Consider the following 17655-nt stretch of genomic DNA (forward strand, 5'->3'; position numbering starts at 1 on the left):
GAAGGCTGGAAATGTCTCCCAACAACCTTTGAAAGTCATTAAGAGTCTGTAGTCGATCTCTCCTAATTTGTGCCTTTTGTGTCTTGATTTTTTGCAAACCTATTCTATAACCTAGATAATCAACAGAATCTCCTCTCTGATTTTTTTCAGGAGCAATCTGTAATCCCCATTTAGGTAAAACTATTTTAACTTCTTTAAACAATCTTTCTAAGGTATCCATGTTTGAATCAGATAATAGGATATCATCCATGTAATAATAAATTATAGACTTGGGAAATAGCTTGCATGTTATTTGCAATGGTTGATTTACAAAGTATTGGCACAGGGTGGGAGAGTTCAACATGCCCTGTGGAAGGACGGTCCACTGGTATCTCCTGGTAGGTTGAGAGTTATTATAAGTAGGCACTGTGAAGGCAAACTTTTCTCTCTTTTTCTTGTAAAGGTATGGTGAAGAAACAGTCCTTCAAATCAATAACTATGAGGGGCCATCCTTTTGGTAATAAAGAAGGCAGAGGAAGTCCAGATTGCAGAGAGCCCATAGGCTGAATAACCTCGTTGATAGCTCTGAGATCTGTTACCATTCTCCATTTACCAGATTTTTTCTTAGCCACAAATACAGTAGAATTCCAAGGGCTGGTAGATTCTTCAATATGTTGAGCATCCAATTGCTCTTGTACCTGCTGTTCTAAAGCCCGCAACTTTTCTTCAGCTAAAGGCCATTGCTTTGTCCATATTGGTTTCTCAGTCAACCATTTTAGATGTAGGGCCGTTGGTATTTCTGGAGGGGCATCCTTTGCTTTGTGTTCTTGTACAGCCCGAATGGCTGGTTTTCACCATCTGTAATATCTTTTAATGTTTTCCTCAGAAACATATGCTCTAGAGACAGCAGGAATGTTGATTTGAGTATTCCATTGCTGCAATAGGTCACAGCCCCATAATTTACTGCAATATTAGCTACATATGGCCTTAATTTTCCTATTTGTCCTTCTGGCCCTATGCATTCAACCCATCTTGTGCTTTGCCTTACCCGAGATAGGGTTCAAATTCCCAAGAACTGAACATTTACTTCCTGTAGAGGCCAATACGGATGCCAAGATTCTGGAGTAATGATACTTACATCCGCTCCTGTGTCCAGCAGGCCAGTAATGAAAATGCCGTTTACACACACTCTTAACTTTGGTCTTTGATCACTTATAGAAGTTTGCCAAAATACACGTAATTCATCTTTCAGGCCGTTTTTGCTTTTAACAGCAGGCATGGGGCTTTCTAATTGTTCTAACAAGGCATGTTCTCCGTAGTAACGGGAAATGACTGGACCACATTCGCCATGGGGGCCTGCGAGAGGCCCCCCATTGCGTTTCCCTCTTGCAATGGATTTCCTTGTCTATCTCTTGATGATCTGCATTCATTGGTCCAGTGTCTACCTTTCCACATCTCCTACATAAACCTGAAGGCTGAGGCCTCCTATTCCTGTTATTCTGGAAGAGGCGTTATTATTATTTCTGGAAATCCTTTGTCTGTAATTCCGTTTCATATGTCCCATTCTGCCACAATTAAAACATTTGGTATTTTGATGTCTTCTTTTACCATTGGCAAATGGTTCTTCCACCCATGCCTCCGTGCCATAGTCAAACGATTCAACATTCATTGTATGCAAGACCCATTCATCCAAAGGTGCTGATCTGATCTTTAGAGGCGTCAAAAGCCTTTTGTACTCCACATTGGCATTCTCATAAGCCAAGGACTCAATTATTACATGCCTTGCTTCTGGGTCAGATATCCCTATTTGTACAGCTTTAGTTAGTCTATGTAAAAAGTCAACAAATGGTTCTCTCGGACCCTGTTTAATTCTGATATATGATTCCGTTCTCTGTCCTGGGTTTTGAACCTTGTCCCAAGCCTTTAAGGCTGCGGTAGTACATATGGATAAGGTGTGTTCATCATAATTAGCTTTTTCTAGAGGATCAGAATAAAGTCCTTCACCCAGAATTTGATCTAGGGTAATGTCAACTCCCTTCGATCTTTCCTGTTGTTCTAAAAGTCTAGCCTTTTGTCTGAACAAACACTTCCAGTTTAATTGAGATCCGCTCTCTAGAACCACCAATACCAAATGAATCCAGTCACTTGGTGTGGGTCTCGTACTGATTGACCACAATTTTAGCATCTCCTTATCAAAGGAGCTATGTATGCCAAAATTCATAACAGCCTGTTTAATTTCTTTCAGATCATTCATACGGATGGGTTCCCATGTATATTCCTTGGTGACCTTAGGGTTTTTAGAACCAGTCACTTTCTCTATTGTTATTACCAGGAAGACAGGCAAGGTCTTGTGAAAATTATCCCGGAGGGTTCTATTCACTGAGGTGGTTAAGATTGTCTTTTGTACCATTTGCTCCTGTTCATCAGAGTCTATAATTTTCTCAATCTTTTCAAATCTGTTTACCATTGCCTTCTGCAATGCCTGAATCTCTTGTCCAGTATTATATTCCAAGCCCTTCATAGAGGATTCAAAGATATGAAGTTTGTCCAACACCGATAATATCTCATCCTTGGACAGAATTTTCATGGCATGAATTGTGCCGTCTTGTATTGAAATTCTGTCCAGTAATCTTTCATAGCCCTTTGATAAAGTCTTGTTTTTTTGGTTTTTCGAGACAGGGTTTCTCTGTAGCTTTGGAGCCTGTCCTGGAACTAGCTCTTGTAGACCAGGCTGGCCTCGAACTCACAGAGATCCGCCTGCCTCTGCCTCCCGAGTGCTGGGATTAAAGGCGTGCGCCTTATACATTCAGCGGTTCGAATCTTCTCAGATAATGTTTCAGTTCCTACAGACAAGGACTGCAATTTATGATTCAAATCAGCTGTTCCTGCCTCCATATTCTGCACCTTTTTCTCAAATGACAAAGCCATCTCAGAGAAAGATCTATTATTCCTTTCCTCGAGAACTTCAAACCGTTTACAAATCTCCTGCATATTTTTCTCAATTGACAAAGCCATCTCCGAGGAGGATCTATTATTCCTTTCCTCGAGAACTTCAAACCGTTTACAAGTCTCCTGCATGTTTTTCTCAATTGACAAAGCCATCTCCGAGGAGGATCTATTATTCCTTTCCTTGAGAACTTCAAACTTCTCCTTGAGAACTTCAAACTGTTTATTGATTTGATGGAAGTTGTTTCCCCAAATAGTCGTGCCCTTCTTTAATTTTTTAACTTCTGCCTGTAAGGACTCTATCATTTTTCTATTGTCCAACCACGTTGTAATGAAAAAAATAAAAATAAAGAAGATTCCAAGCCCTGTAGATATCCAACCAAAGGAAACCACATCTGCATTGCTCCAAAATTCAGTCATCGTGTAATTAAACGAGCTATAAAATCTGTCAACGGTGATATTATCAGACATTTTCAATCAAAAGAAAAATTACCTGTAATGACCGTTGTCTGCCAGTAGATGGCGCAGTGCATCTGGATCCACGCGGCCAGAAAAATCAAAGATGGCGTCCGAGATCAAGGCACGCATGCGGAGCGAATGGCGTTGGTGGCAGCGGCAGGAGCAGAGAGAGTACACGCTGGCGGTGGCAGCTGGCGGTGGCAGCGGAGGCAGAGAGCCGATTACGCTTTCTGCAATCTACAACCTACAACTCGGTGCAGCTCAGATTTCCCACACTAAGATGCAGGCAGCTCAAGGGGGAAAAAAAACTGCCCTGGACAACCCCACTGAATTAAAATCAACGTTGAATCTCTGCAAAAGTTGCACAAGCGGGAGTTCTTACGCGTTGGTGGCTACGGCCTAACCCGCGGGAGAGGTGGGCCAGCCGGGGAAACGGTGGGTGCAGGCCCCAGGAGCACGGGGTTTAAGGATGCAAGAAGGCGTGCCCCACGTTGGAGTGCCAATTGTAGCGGCGGTCGGAGGAATTTGGGAATAACCAAAAATAGTCCTTTTAGAATAAATCAGTTTTAATAAAGGGAGAAAATGGAATAAACTTACAGGGCCAAGGTTCCAGGTTAGAGCTGTGAACCAAGAGGAAAAAGAAAAGGGCCGGCCTACCCCAAACCTGGTTCTTTTAAAGGTATCCTCCGCCCCTGGGGCGGCCACGCCCCTCATACAAGGGAGTGGTTAGCCGCCCCAACACACTTATTATTCAGTAACAAAATACTGAGTTAAAGACATTTGTTAAAATAATGATGTTTTGTTATGATTTGTTAAAATAATGAGCTCAGCAATTAAGAGCACTTGCAGAGGACTAGGATTTGGTACCCAGCCTCCACAGGGCAGCTCACAACCATTTGTTAATTCCAGTTTCGGGTGCTCTGATGCCCTCTTCTGGTCTCCAAAGGCACTACATGACATGGTTCACAGACAAAGCCTGCTGCACATTACCCATACACGTACAAGAAAAACATGAATCTTTTTAAAGAAATAATGTCTAGCTTGTGAAAAAGAACAAGAACTAATGAGTCACTTTTACTTTCTGTACCCCACCTCTTTTATATTATACCTCAAAGCCTAGATTTTCATCTCAGTGTGATTAGACTTTTTCAATCAGAAAATGATTTGAGTGACGAATTTCTCAGTTTCCCCAAAAGAGAATAATTAGGTGTCTTCACCTACATTTGATGCATTAGGCCTAACAGGCTGTTTTCTGTGTGTTTCTCTTTCTCCCTTTTAGCCTCTTTTCTTGGTCTTCTCATTTTCCCACAAGAAATAATTGAAGTTGTGGACTAGAATTGGGATAAGGAGGTTTCTGGTTCTCGAGGATTAGTTAATGTCAGTGTTCCCATTTGTTCAGTTCAGCTTCATCTTTTAGCATTTGTGTTGACTTATATTTGAAATAATTTCATATCTGGTTCTTCTTAGTCATTAAAAGAGAAATTGAGTGGATAAGTAATAAAAGTTAACCTGTTTTACAGTGTGATGACTGTCATCACCATGATTACTACCTAGATTGCTCTGTGTTGGCTTCTTACTCTGGTTTTCTTTGCTTAACCAGAAGTAGAATTGGGACTCTTTGAGTTTAAAACCCTCACTTAGGGATTCAGTAAATGTGACTTATGGACACTCGAGGAGTTCCTGTCTAGATCTCTACAAAGTGCTCCACTAAAAAGAAACTCCCTTTATTTTATTTATTTGTTTGTTTGTTTTTGGTTTTTCGAGACAGGGTTTCTCTGCAGCTTTAGAGCCTGTCCTGGAGCTAGCTCTTGTAGACCAGGCTGGTCTCGAACTCACAGAGATCCAAATGCTGGGATTAAAGGCGTGCGCCACCACCGCCCGGCAAAACTCCCTTTATTATACATCAATAAAGACAACATACTGTGTTGTATTAAATATAAATAGAATGGTCTTTGTCTTTTGTGAAGCCAAATGTCAGAAGACTTTGTTCTAGCCCATTTTTCTATAATAAGATACCAGAGAGCATCTGCATTGTAAGAAAAGTTTATTAGCCGACAGTGCATTTTGGGGGTATATAGCACAGACTTTGCGGGGCTCTAGTGAAGGCCTCGGGGTAATATCATGGTGGTAGTCGTACACACGTCATTGGAAAATACTTTTGCCAGACTAGAAGGGACAGATTTCTTAGAAGAACCCTCCTGTGGCTAAGCATGGTGGTGCACGCCTTTAATCCCATCACTCAGGAGGCAGAAGCAGGTGGATCTCTGAGTTCAAGGCTAACCTGGTCTACAAAGTAAGTTCCAGGATAGCCAGGGGTACACAGAGAAACTTTATCTGTTGAATACACACTGAAAGGAAGGAAGGAGGGAGGAAAGAAAAGGAAAAGTCTTTGTGTGACTGATCCAGCTCCCTTCTGAGGGCGGCACTCCCAGTAGCTTCCCTCACGGCTGTACCTCACTGATGTGAATCCTCCAACAAATCCATCATGGGAGTCAGACCACAACAGGGCTTATAAATCGTAACTCTGTGTTGTTTAGGTCACAATATACATTTTTTATTTCATCATGTTACTGTTCTAAATGTAACAGCTTTCATATTCTAAATGAATAAACTTGAAGCAATTTAATATTAAAAATCTTAGTGGAACTGGGTGGTGGTGACACATGCTTTTAATCTCAATTCTTGGGAAGCTGAGACAGGTGGGTCTCTGTGAGTTCCAGGATAGCCAGGGCTACGCACAGAAATCCTGTCTCAAAAAACAATAGTGAACAAGATTTCCACAATCTTCAGTAGTTTTTAAGAGTATACAAGTTCTGAGACATATGCCTTGAGAAATGTAAACTAGAGCAGAGGGTTTTTTTGTCCCGAAAGCACCCCCCCAATAATCACGCAAAAATTTATATTAATTACACAAGTTCAGCCTATAGCTCAGGCATATTACTAACTAGCTCTTACAACTTAAATTAACCTTTCTATTAATCTACATTTTGCCACATGGCACGTGGCTTTACCTGTCCCCTGGTGTAACCCCCGCTTGGCGGGTCAGCTATTCAGGGTCCTCTGAAGGGGCGCTAACCTGCAAGACATGGGCTGAAGAAGAGGAAGGAAACCAAGCAAGATTCTATTGTCAAGGTCTCCGTTTATTGGGGTGAAAGTTACAGCTTATATACCCTTGAATGGGGTGGAGGTAGGTAGGCAGGAACTCTGCCTGGGTAACTGAAGGTCATTAGCCAGCACCTGGAGTAAGCTGAAGCATGTGATCCATTAACTATTGGAGTAAGGGGCGGTTCAGTTAACAGATGTGATCCATTAGCATTGGAGTAAGGGGTGGGTTCCATTAACAGATAGCTCTTAAGATAGTTGGGATGAGGGGTGGGATCTCCGTAAACATCCTTAGGGCAATGACCTCTGCTATCCCTGTAAGGAAGATGGTCCCTGACAAACCCATCCTTTAGGAAAATGGTCCCTGACACCCTGGTGCATCTTATTCTCTGGGAGCTGGCTCCCCTGACACGGCCATTTCTTTTTGAGATGGTTTCTCTGCAGCCCCTGGCTGTCCTGACCGGAACTCACTATGTAGACCATGCTGGCCTCTTATTCAGAGATCTGCCTGCCTCCCAAGTTCTGAGACTAAAGGCATGTATCACCACAGACAGCCTGACTGACTTTACTTCCCCACCCCACAGTTATATTACTTGAGTTCTTTTTATATATGTAAATTATAATAAATTTAAAAATAATTACTTCAGTGTTAATGAACATCAGTACTTAGGAAAGCTACTTTAGTTTGATTATAACTTGTCTAGTTTTTATTATTAGGACTTCTTATATTCATTCTTTAACAGTTTCATACCGGTACACAATGTATTTTGCACATATTTGACCCCATTTTCTCTTTGCGTGCCCTCACTAGGCTGTCCAGTCAGCAGTCCCTCTCTAACCTTCACATCCTTTTTATATTATTGAGTCCTGTTAGTGCTTCCTGCTCGAATGTTGTCTGATCAGGTTGCCTTGACCTTGTGCAGGTAACCATAGCTGCGGTGAGTCCTGAGTGCAGGAGCCACCTCAGGTCTAGACCACTGCTGCTCACGGCCTCCTTCCCCAACGTCACTCTTAGAGTCTTCCTGTCCCACTCTTCGTGAAGTCTCCTGAATTCATGTCTGATTTTTAGGGAGCACCAAGATAGACTTTGGTTGTAGAACTTATTCTGTTCCCAAGAGGCACCATGAAAGCAGAGAGGCAGATCCTACTTTTGTGGTGAATCTGGAATTCTTAGTCTTTAAAGTTAGTCTAATCTGGTTTGCTGTCCTGCAGTCAGCCTTGCATCCTTGTTTCTCTGCATATCTGTCAAGTTGTCTTCACACTTGCTCTCACTAAGCTTTGGTGACAGTGCTCCTGCAGTGACCTGCAGGAAATCATCTCATTATTTGGATACTTTTCCTCCACAGGCACAGTGATTTGCACACACTTGTTTTACCTGTATTTGCAATTTTTGTTAGTTTTGTTCATGAATTAGAGAAACATTTTACTGAATGTCATTCCATCAATTTGTTATCTCTATAGGATACAAAGGACAAACAGACTTGAACTGGATAGCCTGTCTTCTACAGTAATACAAGAAATGACTAGGAACCAATTCTACCTTGATTTAATTGCAGCATAGAATGACAGCCAAATCTCTCCCACGGATTTTGCCTTTTAATTTTGAAAAAAAATTTCACACATCTATATAGGTGTAGTTTCAGAGACCAGCTTTGACAAAAATACCACTTATAGGGGTCAGAAAAAATAGTAAAGAGGGTGAAGATGCGAGTGAAAATAGTAAAACAAACCGAGGGTAGTATGGCGAGTTCCTGTGAATCCTGAAATCCTGGAGTTTAATTTTTTGTACACTTTTATACCTCAGCACAAAAGGGGGAAGAAGGCAACAAAAGACTTTTTAACATGATACAAAGGACAGTTAATTGCTTCAATATTTGAGATATCAAGTCATTAGCATTCTGTTGTTTAGGCAGTGAACCCACCCTAGATCAAATATTCTGAAGGCAGCTACTCCCAAGGTCAAACTTTCTGTTTCAAAAGAAGGAGCACTGACCATTTGTCAGGGTGGGGCGGATCTGCCTGTATGGGCCATCTTAAAATCAAAAGACCCAAGTAACCACACCCTAGGTCAGGATGTGTGTGTGTGTGTGTGTGTGTGTGTAGCCCTGGTTGTTGTCAACAATTTTAACCAACCTCAAACTCTGACCTTCAGACATAGTGGCAATAGTCTCACATTTTTGGGCCTCCACAGTGTAGCAGTACCAGCTTGCTCATATCCATATACAAATTCGTATGTTGCCTCTGAGTTAATACCATATATTCTTGTTTTAATAATCTAGATATGATAGATATATCTAACCAATATTTTAAATAAAAGCCTCATTGGACAGACTTTTTGTATTCCTATTTAGATACTGTGCTATATGATATTAGAATAATAAAGGAACAATGAATTACTGAACGCTATTGATCTTATTTGGCTTCACTTGTATAGAGAAAACAATTCTTGATTAGAAATACCTGGAAGGCAGTGTAAATACTGTACAAAGTGGTGCTTAGGAAATAGGTTTGGAAATAAATTTAGCATGCTACTTGTATAAAGTTACTAAAAATGATTCTTCTGAGGTAGACTTGCTATTTCTATGAATGTAATTCCTAAGATGATTCCCAAGGAAAAAACAGATACATTGTATTTTCTGAAATATTGTCAGGTCTTTTTTGTTTTGTTTTGTTTTTGCTTTTTTGGAGGCAGGTTCTGTCTCGGTTTCTGTTGCTGTGATAAAACCATAACTAAGCAACTTGGGGAGAAAAGGGTTTATTTTATTTGCCTTACACTTCCATATCTGTTGAAGGAAGTCAGGATAGTAGCTCTACCAGGGCAGGAACTTGGATTAAGTTATATAGGAATCTTTAGTGTTTGAGACAGTCTTATTATGTAACCTTGCTTGGCCTAGAACTTAGCCTTTACCTCACAGAGACCTGCCTTCCCCTGCCTTCCAAGCACTGGGTTAAAGGCACACACCTCCACATCTGGTGGGTCTGTACTATGTATATAAAGATTATTTTAAGAAAAATTTTCCTAGATTTTTTAAGTATTTCTGATCTTGTATGTTTCTCTTACTCCTCTATTGTAAGTACATATATATTTCATTAATTCTTGTTTATTCTTTTTCTTATGTCTGAATTATTTAGATGTAGATACATAGTACAGCTAACATGTAGTGTACCTTCTTGTTTAAAAGTTGAAAATAATTGTAAAAAGATGTTTTAATTGTACCAATTGCCTACATATCAAAGTATATAATAGTTGCTAGCAGTAGGAAGATAAATGTGGTTTTAGGTCCTAAACCTGGGACCAGTGGCTAACGGAGGTGACTGTTTAATATGTCAAGGCAGACCTGGCTGCCAGGTTCTCCAAGCATTCCTCAGTTCCTACCTGTTACAGAGTTTGGCTGGCATACATGACTCATCCTCTACCCTAAACTTCTTGGGTCCAGGAGTTGGGCACTTCCTTATATAATCCAGCCACTTGGTTACCTACCCATTGCTCTCCTGGCTCTCCCTTTTCCCCTCTGCACTGTTATTGCACTGCTTAGGGTCACGTTCACTCTGGACTCCCCCAACTGTCCTTGCCTCTGGCTGTGCTCTCCCCTCTATCTACAGTAAACCTCCTCCATACCTAGGAGGAGTCATATCCTTCCTTCTTCATTTCTTTTTGTCATTAAATGATTTTATGCTTTCTTTGAACGTCTTCAAGTCCAGTGAGGCAGTCAGTTTATTCTAAGCAGACAGTATAAAGTAATAATCCAACAATTACATGAGAAATTAGAGAACCCTTAGATCCTGTTTATGGATATTAGGCTTTTATAATGGGTGTTGATAGATGAAGAAAGCATTTCTGCTACTTTACGTCTTATTTTTTGTAGGATAGGTAATGGGTAAAGTTAATGTAGAGATTGTCAGGGAGGAAAGTAAAATGAGAGATGGAATATTGGTATTTAGACTGCTTTACTAGGTTTATTATAGCTTTCTCAAGCTGAAATAACTGATTAACATTTATGGAGTTTAAAAAAATATTTTATGCTCATTGGTGCTTTGCCTCCATGTATGCTTTTGTGAGTGTGTCAGATCCCCTGAAACTGGAGTTACAGATGTTGTGAAGTGCCACGTAGGTACTAGGAGTTAAACCTGGTTTCTCTGGAAGAATAACCTTAACCATTGAATCATTTTTCCATCCCCTTGTTTATGGGTTTTTTAAAAAAATTATTTATTATGTATATAGTGTTCTGGGCAGATCTCATTATAGATGGGTGTGAGCCATCATGTGGTTGCTGGCTCAGGTCCTCCAGAACAGCAGTCAGTTTTTTTAACCTCTGAGCCATCTCTCCAGTCTTGTTTATGTATTTTTAAGAACAGGAATGTTGCTCTATTGATTTAAATTTCTCTCTTTAATTTTTATGTTTGGCAATAAATGGTGGTGTGATTTTGTGTGTGTGTGTGTGTGTGAGAGAGAGAGAGAGAGAGAGAGAGAGAGAGAATGAATTTGTTTTGTTTTCAAATATACTTACGTTTCATATGAATAACAGATTCTTGGTTTGAAATGGCATGGCACTAAACAACTTGAATAGGACGTTGTTTTGCTATTTTAGACTGAATCCAACTGTGTAGCTAACTTTAAATCTTCTTACTGCCTCAGATTCCAGAGTGCTGACATTTTAGGTCTTGTTCAAGTATCTTGTTTCTGACTTCTGAGTTGGAATTTTAGGCAGGCCATCAAACCCACCTCAATCAATGTTTGAGTCTGAGGACCCAAACTTCAGTCCTCACACTTGGGAGGCAAGTGCTTTAACCATTGAACCATCTTCTCAGCTCTAATATAACATTTTTTTTTTTTAAAACAAAGGTACATTGTTATAATTACACTTGAGAGATAGTGGTATTTGGATTTTCAATATTTGTGTTTGGGTGTAGGTGTGCTCTCAAGCCTGCTAGTCTGTAACATAGAAAGATAAGAGGACCCTGTGGGATTGGTTCTTTCCTTCAGGCAGGCTTGCATGGTTGGGTGACAGGCACCTTTACTATCTTGCTAGCCCCGTGTAAACAGTTTTTAAATGTCATTTCAAATAATACATGTTAAAAACTTTGTATTTAATTCTATGTATTAAGTCTCGTGGAAGCAGTTTATTTTAAACTTATTAAAACTTTTACAGTAAAGTTGCCTATAGTTTGGAATTTCAAACTCCTGTTATTTAGATATTTTGCTGTCTTATGTTATTTTTGATAGAGGCTTCTGAGTAAGCAACTTATTTGAAATATACTGAATTATTGTGCAGAGAGAAAGAAGGGCACAGGCAGGATAGGGTTCCCGTAGGAAAGGAGCCAGCTGACCTGTATAACTAGGACAGTCCTGAATTTTGATGAGCTGTTCTGAATGGGTGTATATATATTAAGAGGTTTGGGTTTTTTTAATTTTTTATTTTTGTGTATGTGTGAGTGTCTATACATGTGTGCATAGTTGCCCACGGAGGCTCGCAGGCGTCAGGTCCCTTGGAGCTGGATTTACAGGCAGTTGTGAACTTCCTGATGTGGGTTTTAGGAACCAAACCCAGGTCCTCTGGAAGAGCACAGCCAGTGTTTTTAACCATGGAGCCTTCTCTTCAACCCCATATTCAGAGTTTTCACTTACTGGATAGCTATGCTATTTTGAGACCCTGTCTCAAAAACATTTTGTTTCAATTCTTTTTTTTTTTTTTTCTTAAAGATTTATTTATTTATTTTGTTTGCAGTGTTCTGTCTTCATGTGTGCCTACAGGCCAGAAGAGGACACCAGATCTCATTACAGATGGTTGTGAGCCACCATGTGGTTGCTGGGAATTGAACTCAGGACCTCTGGAAGAGCAGGCAATGCTCTTAACCTCTGAGCCATCTCTCAGCCCTTTTGTTTCAGTTTTTGCTGAAAAGTCGGCAGATTGGTTTTCTTAATGCACACGCACACTTTGGAGTTAGCATAGTGTATACATTATAAAACAAGACTAGAGAAATGAAAATTATGGGAAAGAGAACAGAAGTGTTACTGTTTCTGTTTTTTCCTTCTCTGAGTATGTGCTAAACTTCTCAACACTGAATACTCCTAAGCAGTCAGTCATCAAACAATGTCAGTGAAGATAGGAGGGGAAATTAGGAGGCTTCACGGACAGGCTTTGGAATTGGTTAATAAGAGTAAAAGGGAAGAAGTGTCAGAAGTTCTGTATTTCTATTGCGATTGAATAGATAATACTGGTTGAAAGTCAACAGATGCTACCACTGCAAATATGTTGTCTTCTCTGAGTGTATACTTGACACTTTGAAGTGACAATGGGCAGAAAGGCATGAAAGGTGGTTGATGGACAGGTCTTGATCTATGCTTAGGGAGAAGAATCCACGAAATGAATGAAGAGGCACAGGTTAGTGTTTAGATCAGGATGTGACAAGATGGGTAAATTATAGGCCCCTGAGCATATAGTTGAGTTGACTCCTAAAGTTTCCTCAACTAGAAACAGTCTGTAGTTCCTTGGTTAAAAATAAAGGAAAAATAAAAATAAAATCATGGTGGACGGAGGGGCCTGTACAGTGTATAAATGATCTGCAATTTATCTATTGTTTGCGGTCATTTTTCTTCTTTTTTGTAAAGTAAATGATAAAGTACATTTGAAGCTGTAAGTTGAAGGATAATTAATTACCTTCTGGTAGCAAAGGAGAATGAGCTAAACACACACACACACACACACACACACATACACACACTACTCTAGATTAAATAAGTAAGTGAGAGATGTACATGATGATGGGTTTTTCATATAGTTATAACTACACAGTGCTCCATTTTTTGAGATAGATGATTTTCTTTTATTAAACCTTTTGTTTCAAAACAAAATTTGAAATAATGCTGTGAAAGTGTTTTAATAATGCAATATATTAGCCTAGTAGGGATGGTACGCACCATTAATCCCAGCACTCAGGAGGCAGAGGCAGAGGCAGGTGGATCTGAGTTTGCAGCTAGCCTGTTTTGAAAAGCAAAAAAGCAACCATAAAGTGTCCATTGTTTTTCATGTCTCTGAACAGTGCCCACTATCTGGAATTTGGTTATTTTTATTTAGGGTTTTAAATTTTTTAAAGTTAAAAATATAAATTACATTATTTCCCCCTTTTCATTCCTCCCTCTAAGCCTTCAAACCCCCATCCCCATTCCCTTTCAAATGCATGGCTTTTTTTTCCCTTGAATTTTTATTTATTTATTTATTTATTTATTTATTTATTTCTTCATTTTGAGACATAGCCTTTTTAATATAGCTCTGACAGTCCTGGAACTCGCTTTGTAGACCAGGCTGATTAGAATTTACAGAGGTTCTCCTGCCTCTGCCTCCTGAGTGTGAGGATTAAAGGTGTGTGTCACCACATAAATACATAAATACATAAATACAACCTAAATAGTCTGTTTTAGGGATTTACATACCTCCCTCCATTCTATTCTTCACTTTCGAACAAACCTTCGCCCTTGCTTTCACTTCCTCTGGGTCAGGAAGGGCTGTGTGAATTCCACACCTTTAAATGCTGACCTTGAGCTCTGTCTCCAAAGACCAGCTTTTCAGGAAGACAAATCAGATCCCTGCCAGTCTAAGCAAACATTATCTTCTTTAATCCTTAGAAATACAAATGCTGAGATGAACAGTGTTCCCCTTACAAATTACCTTAAGGCAGATAATAATAATAATAATAATAATAATAATAATAATAATAGAAAACATAAAGCCCAAATGTCATAAGGGCCTGCTGTAGTAGTAATATGTAATATAAGATAATACCATAGAGTGATACGGATTAAAGCTAGAAAGCCTGTGATTTCTATTACAGAATACCTCACTCAAAGTGTTTTGTTTCCTTGTTTAAAAAAAATAAAAGAAATAAAATGATAGAAATAGTAAAGGCAGGGGACAAAGCCTGAAGGGTGTTTGTTTCAGAAATTACATTAAGAGACAGGTGAGCATCTGCAACAAGATCAAAGGCCAAAGTAGTTGATAGATGGTTATATTACTTTTAGAAATATAAAGATGTTAAAATTCTACATTCTTAATTAATTTTCATTGCTTTAGGTTTGTTTACTTTTGCATTTCACCCAGGTTCCCTTAGCCCTAAGATTTTATTGCATGGCTTGCTTTTTTTTTTTTTTTTAAAAAAAAAAAGTGTCTTTCCATAGATAAATGCTAGCATTTATTACCAGTGTTAAACTGGTGATAGTGAATTTACCTGTATAATCAATCTCAGATTTAGTAACAAAAGAGTTAATGGCATTAGTAGTAAGCAGGAAGCTGTTAGCCTTATGCATATGATGTGATGAATAATTTAGTATCTTCGGGAATGCAAGCTGCAGTAGAATTCTAGCAACCCTGTCAGAAGAAAATCAGTGTTGTAGTCGTAACAGAAATGAGTCACAAGAAAGGAGAAGCTGAAAGATGACAAGTCAGGGACATGGCTAGTAGTCCAGCTACGAGAGAGACTCCAGAGTCTTGGTTGGGAGCAGTCTGCAGAGACAGTGCTGCCTGCATTCTGACCATTGTCAGGTGACTTTCTGCTGAGATGATTGCTCATGGGATGGGGCCGCTTCTTTGCTGTCAGAAACAAGATACTTTCTCAGGTTTTTCATGTGAGTTTTTAAATTGTCCTTCTGTTTCCCTCCCATTTAATATGGATTAAAGGGTAAAACCTGATAACTAGGCATGTTTACTAATAAAGGTTCAGTGGAAGTCATATTTATAAACACCAATGAAAAAGACTTTTATTATAAAGGAGTTTAAATTTAAAATGTAATTATCGTAATTTTTCTAAAATGTTTATCTCCTTTAGCATGGTCTCATTAGCTTGTTCAGCTTGTCTTCGTGTGCCTGTGGTTATGTTATTACTCTTAAGTATTGTGCATGCATCCTTGATAGATGGGTGGGTGGAAGTACTTAGCAAAGCTAGCATTATCAATTTTATTTTATTGCTCTTTGAAGTACCTACTGTATCTAGTACTTTAAGATTTAATTGGATTATGTTGTCTTGTCTAAGATGATAAAAAATTACTTTTATTTATTGCTAATTACCATATTAAGATAAACCTTTGGGTATAAATTGGTTTGGTTCTGATTTTTACTTAGCAGGAGTTGTCTTATTTAAAGAATATACTAAAGTACTGTCTTGTTTGCTTTAATATGCTCGTCCTTAAACCAACATGTATTTAAGCCATTAATTGTTTTCTTAGCTAGTACCCATAAGAAAAGAAAATCTTTTTCTTGCTGAAAAGGGTTTTTCTGAGATATTATGTACCATTTGCACGTTAATAGTAAGAAAAAAATTTTCTCATCCCAGTTTTGGATATTGTCTTGATTGGATAAAGCATTCCTCATTTCAGATATTACCACTTTCTCTTTGAGTTTTTCTTCCTAAAACGAATTTATGAACTTATTTTATTGATAAACTAAATTTTAATGTAAATCATTTAGGTTAATGGCTAGTTGTGGCCACTCAGAATTTTTAGTAATTCATTTTCTCAAGTATGTTTTCATATCTAGGGAAAAATAGTAAAGTGTCTCTCTGTAAATCTCATTGGTTATTGTTAAGTACAAAGTTATCTTAATTAAACTAATCTTAAGTATTTCCCCTGAATTTTTTTTTTTTTGAATGCAGTTCTCCTAAATGGGAGGGTAGGCCTCATGAAATTAATTCTATTGGCCGTACACCTTAACTTTCTATACTTCATTTTCACTAACGTTTTAAAGAATACAGTCTTAAAATGCAGATTGCATTCTTTGATTGTATAACTCAGGAAATATTTAAGCTGTAAAATTATAAAGTTTCCAGAATGAGGATCTAGATAGGACGTATGTATAAATACATTTTGAACATTTCAAAGCACCTTTTAGTTAATGTGAAATTCTTCAGATGGCCCCATTGTCCTTCGAAGCTTCTAACACCGAGGTGTCTGTTGCAGCCCAGAGCAAGGTTACTGCTACCCAGGACAGCACTAATTTGCGATGTATTTTCTGTGGTAAGCAACATTATGTTTACATTACTTTTTCAAGCTGTGGTACATACGACTTGCACATTTCCATAACTTTTGTTTCCTAGGCCATAGTCTGGTTTGTGGTATCTGGGATATAAAGCAAGCTTCTGTTTTATGTTGTGATATTCGTTGTGGTTCATGTAGGTGGTTTTGAGTTGGCTTACTAGTGAGGAAGTAGGGTCTTAGAATTCTTTGTTTACCTCTTCCAATATAAATGAGAGAAGTTTTTTAAATTATAATTTACTTTGGGAGCTGACATTCAATTTAATTTAAAAGAAAAAGGTATATGCATTCTTCATATGATTTGTATAATGTAAATGTACCTTATTTGAAAGGAGCTTTTTTTTTTAATTAACCTTGAATGAATTCTAGGTGTGCATGTTGTACAGGCAGATGTAAGCTTACTTTTTTAATAGGTTGGTTTCAGATGACAACCTCTTCTATTTAGTAGGTTAGGTTTCTGTGGCTTAGAAGTGAATTTAGGCTTATAGATTGTTTTCTGTCATACTCACTCTCATAAACATACATGTGTGTACATACATGTATTATTTGCATGGTTAAATTAGGTATGTCATTTAGCCACCTAGTTTGGCGCTGAACAATCATTTATATATAAATTTATATATAAATTTTGCACAAGAAATTATTTATATAAATAAGTATGTAGATACATATCATTGTTTGAATTCTTTTATTTCTGTTTGGTTCTGAATCCTCCCATTTTAAAAATCCAAGTTTCAAAAAATGTATTAATTATTTGAACTATTTATTGATTCACATATATCTTTTGACTCATCTTGACTAGCTAGATTATTTCGTGAGATAAAACTATAAAATGGTGTAAACAAAAAAATTGAGTTGCTAGTTTAGTGTGTGTACTTTATCCATGTGATCCAGAATTTTTAGTGTAGTTTCTCAGTATTGTTGATATGGTTTCTTTAAGGAAAATCCTCTTTAAGTTGATGTGCTTACTGGTTTAAACAAGCATGCTATAAATAAGGAAAAAAAGAGACAATTCTAATGTATCTCATGGTCACCTAAGTTATATTTTGATTTGCTCCAGCTGATGGTCACACCAGTGAGCACCTAGTTTATGACTTGTTATCAGTCTCTCCTCCCCTCTTCCAGACTCCAGCTTAGCACTGCAGATT

The 17655-nt window shown here is 38.4% G+C and overlaps 2 protein-coding genes across 14 annotated transcripts in view; one reads left to right on the forward strand and one right to left on the reverse strand.

Moving 5' to 3' along the window:
- Positions 1-17655, reverse strand: part of Dusp10 (dual specificity phosphatase 10) — a 550627-nt gene that overhangs the window by 370065 nt on the left and 162907 nt on the right. The gene's annotated exons all lie outside the window — the stretch shown is intronic.
- Positions 1-17655, forward strand: part of Enah (ENAH actin regulator) — a 111038-nt gene that overhangs the window by 66160 nt on the left and 27223 nt on the right. For 2 of the 5 annotated variants that reach the window (XM_038349372.1, XM_038349374.1), the window contains exon 4: positions 16433-16489. The exons of the other annotated variants lie outside the window; for them this stretch is intronic. In XM_038349372.1, coding sequence (XP_038205300.1) covers positions 16433-16489 — 57 coding nt within the window. The remainder of the gene's footprint in view (positions 1-16432; positions 16490-17655) is intronic. 5 annotated transcript variants of the gene reach the window in all.

This window comes from Arvicola amphibius, chromosome 12 (assembly GCF_903992535.2).
Source record: "Arvicola amphibius chromosome 12, mArvAmp1.2, whole genome shotgun sequence".
Classification (NCBI taxonomy): domain Eukaryota; kingdom Metazoa; phylum Chordata; class Mammalia; order Rodentia; family Cricetidae; genus Arvicola; species Arvicola amphibius.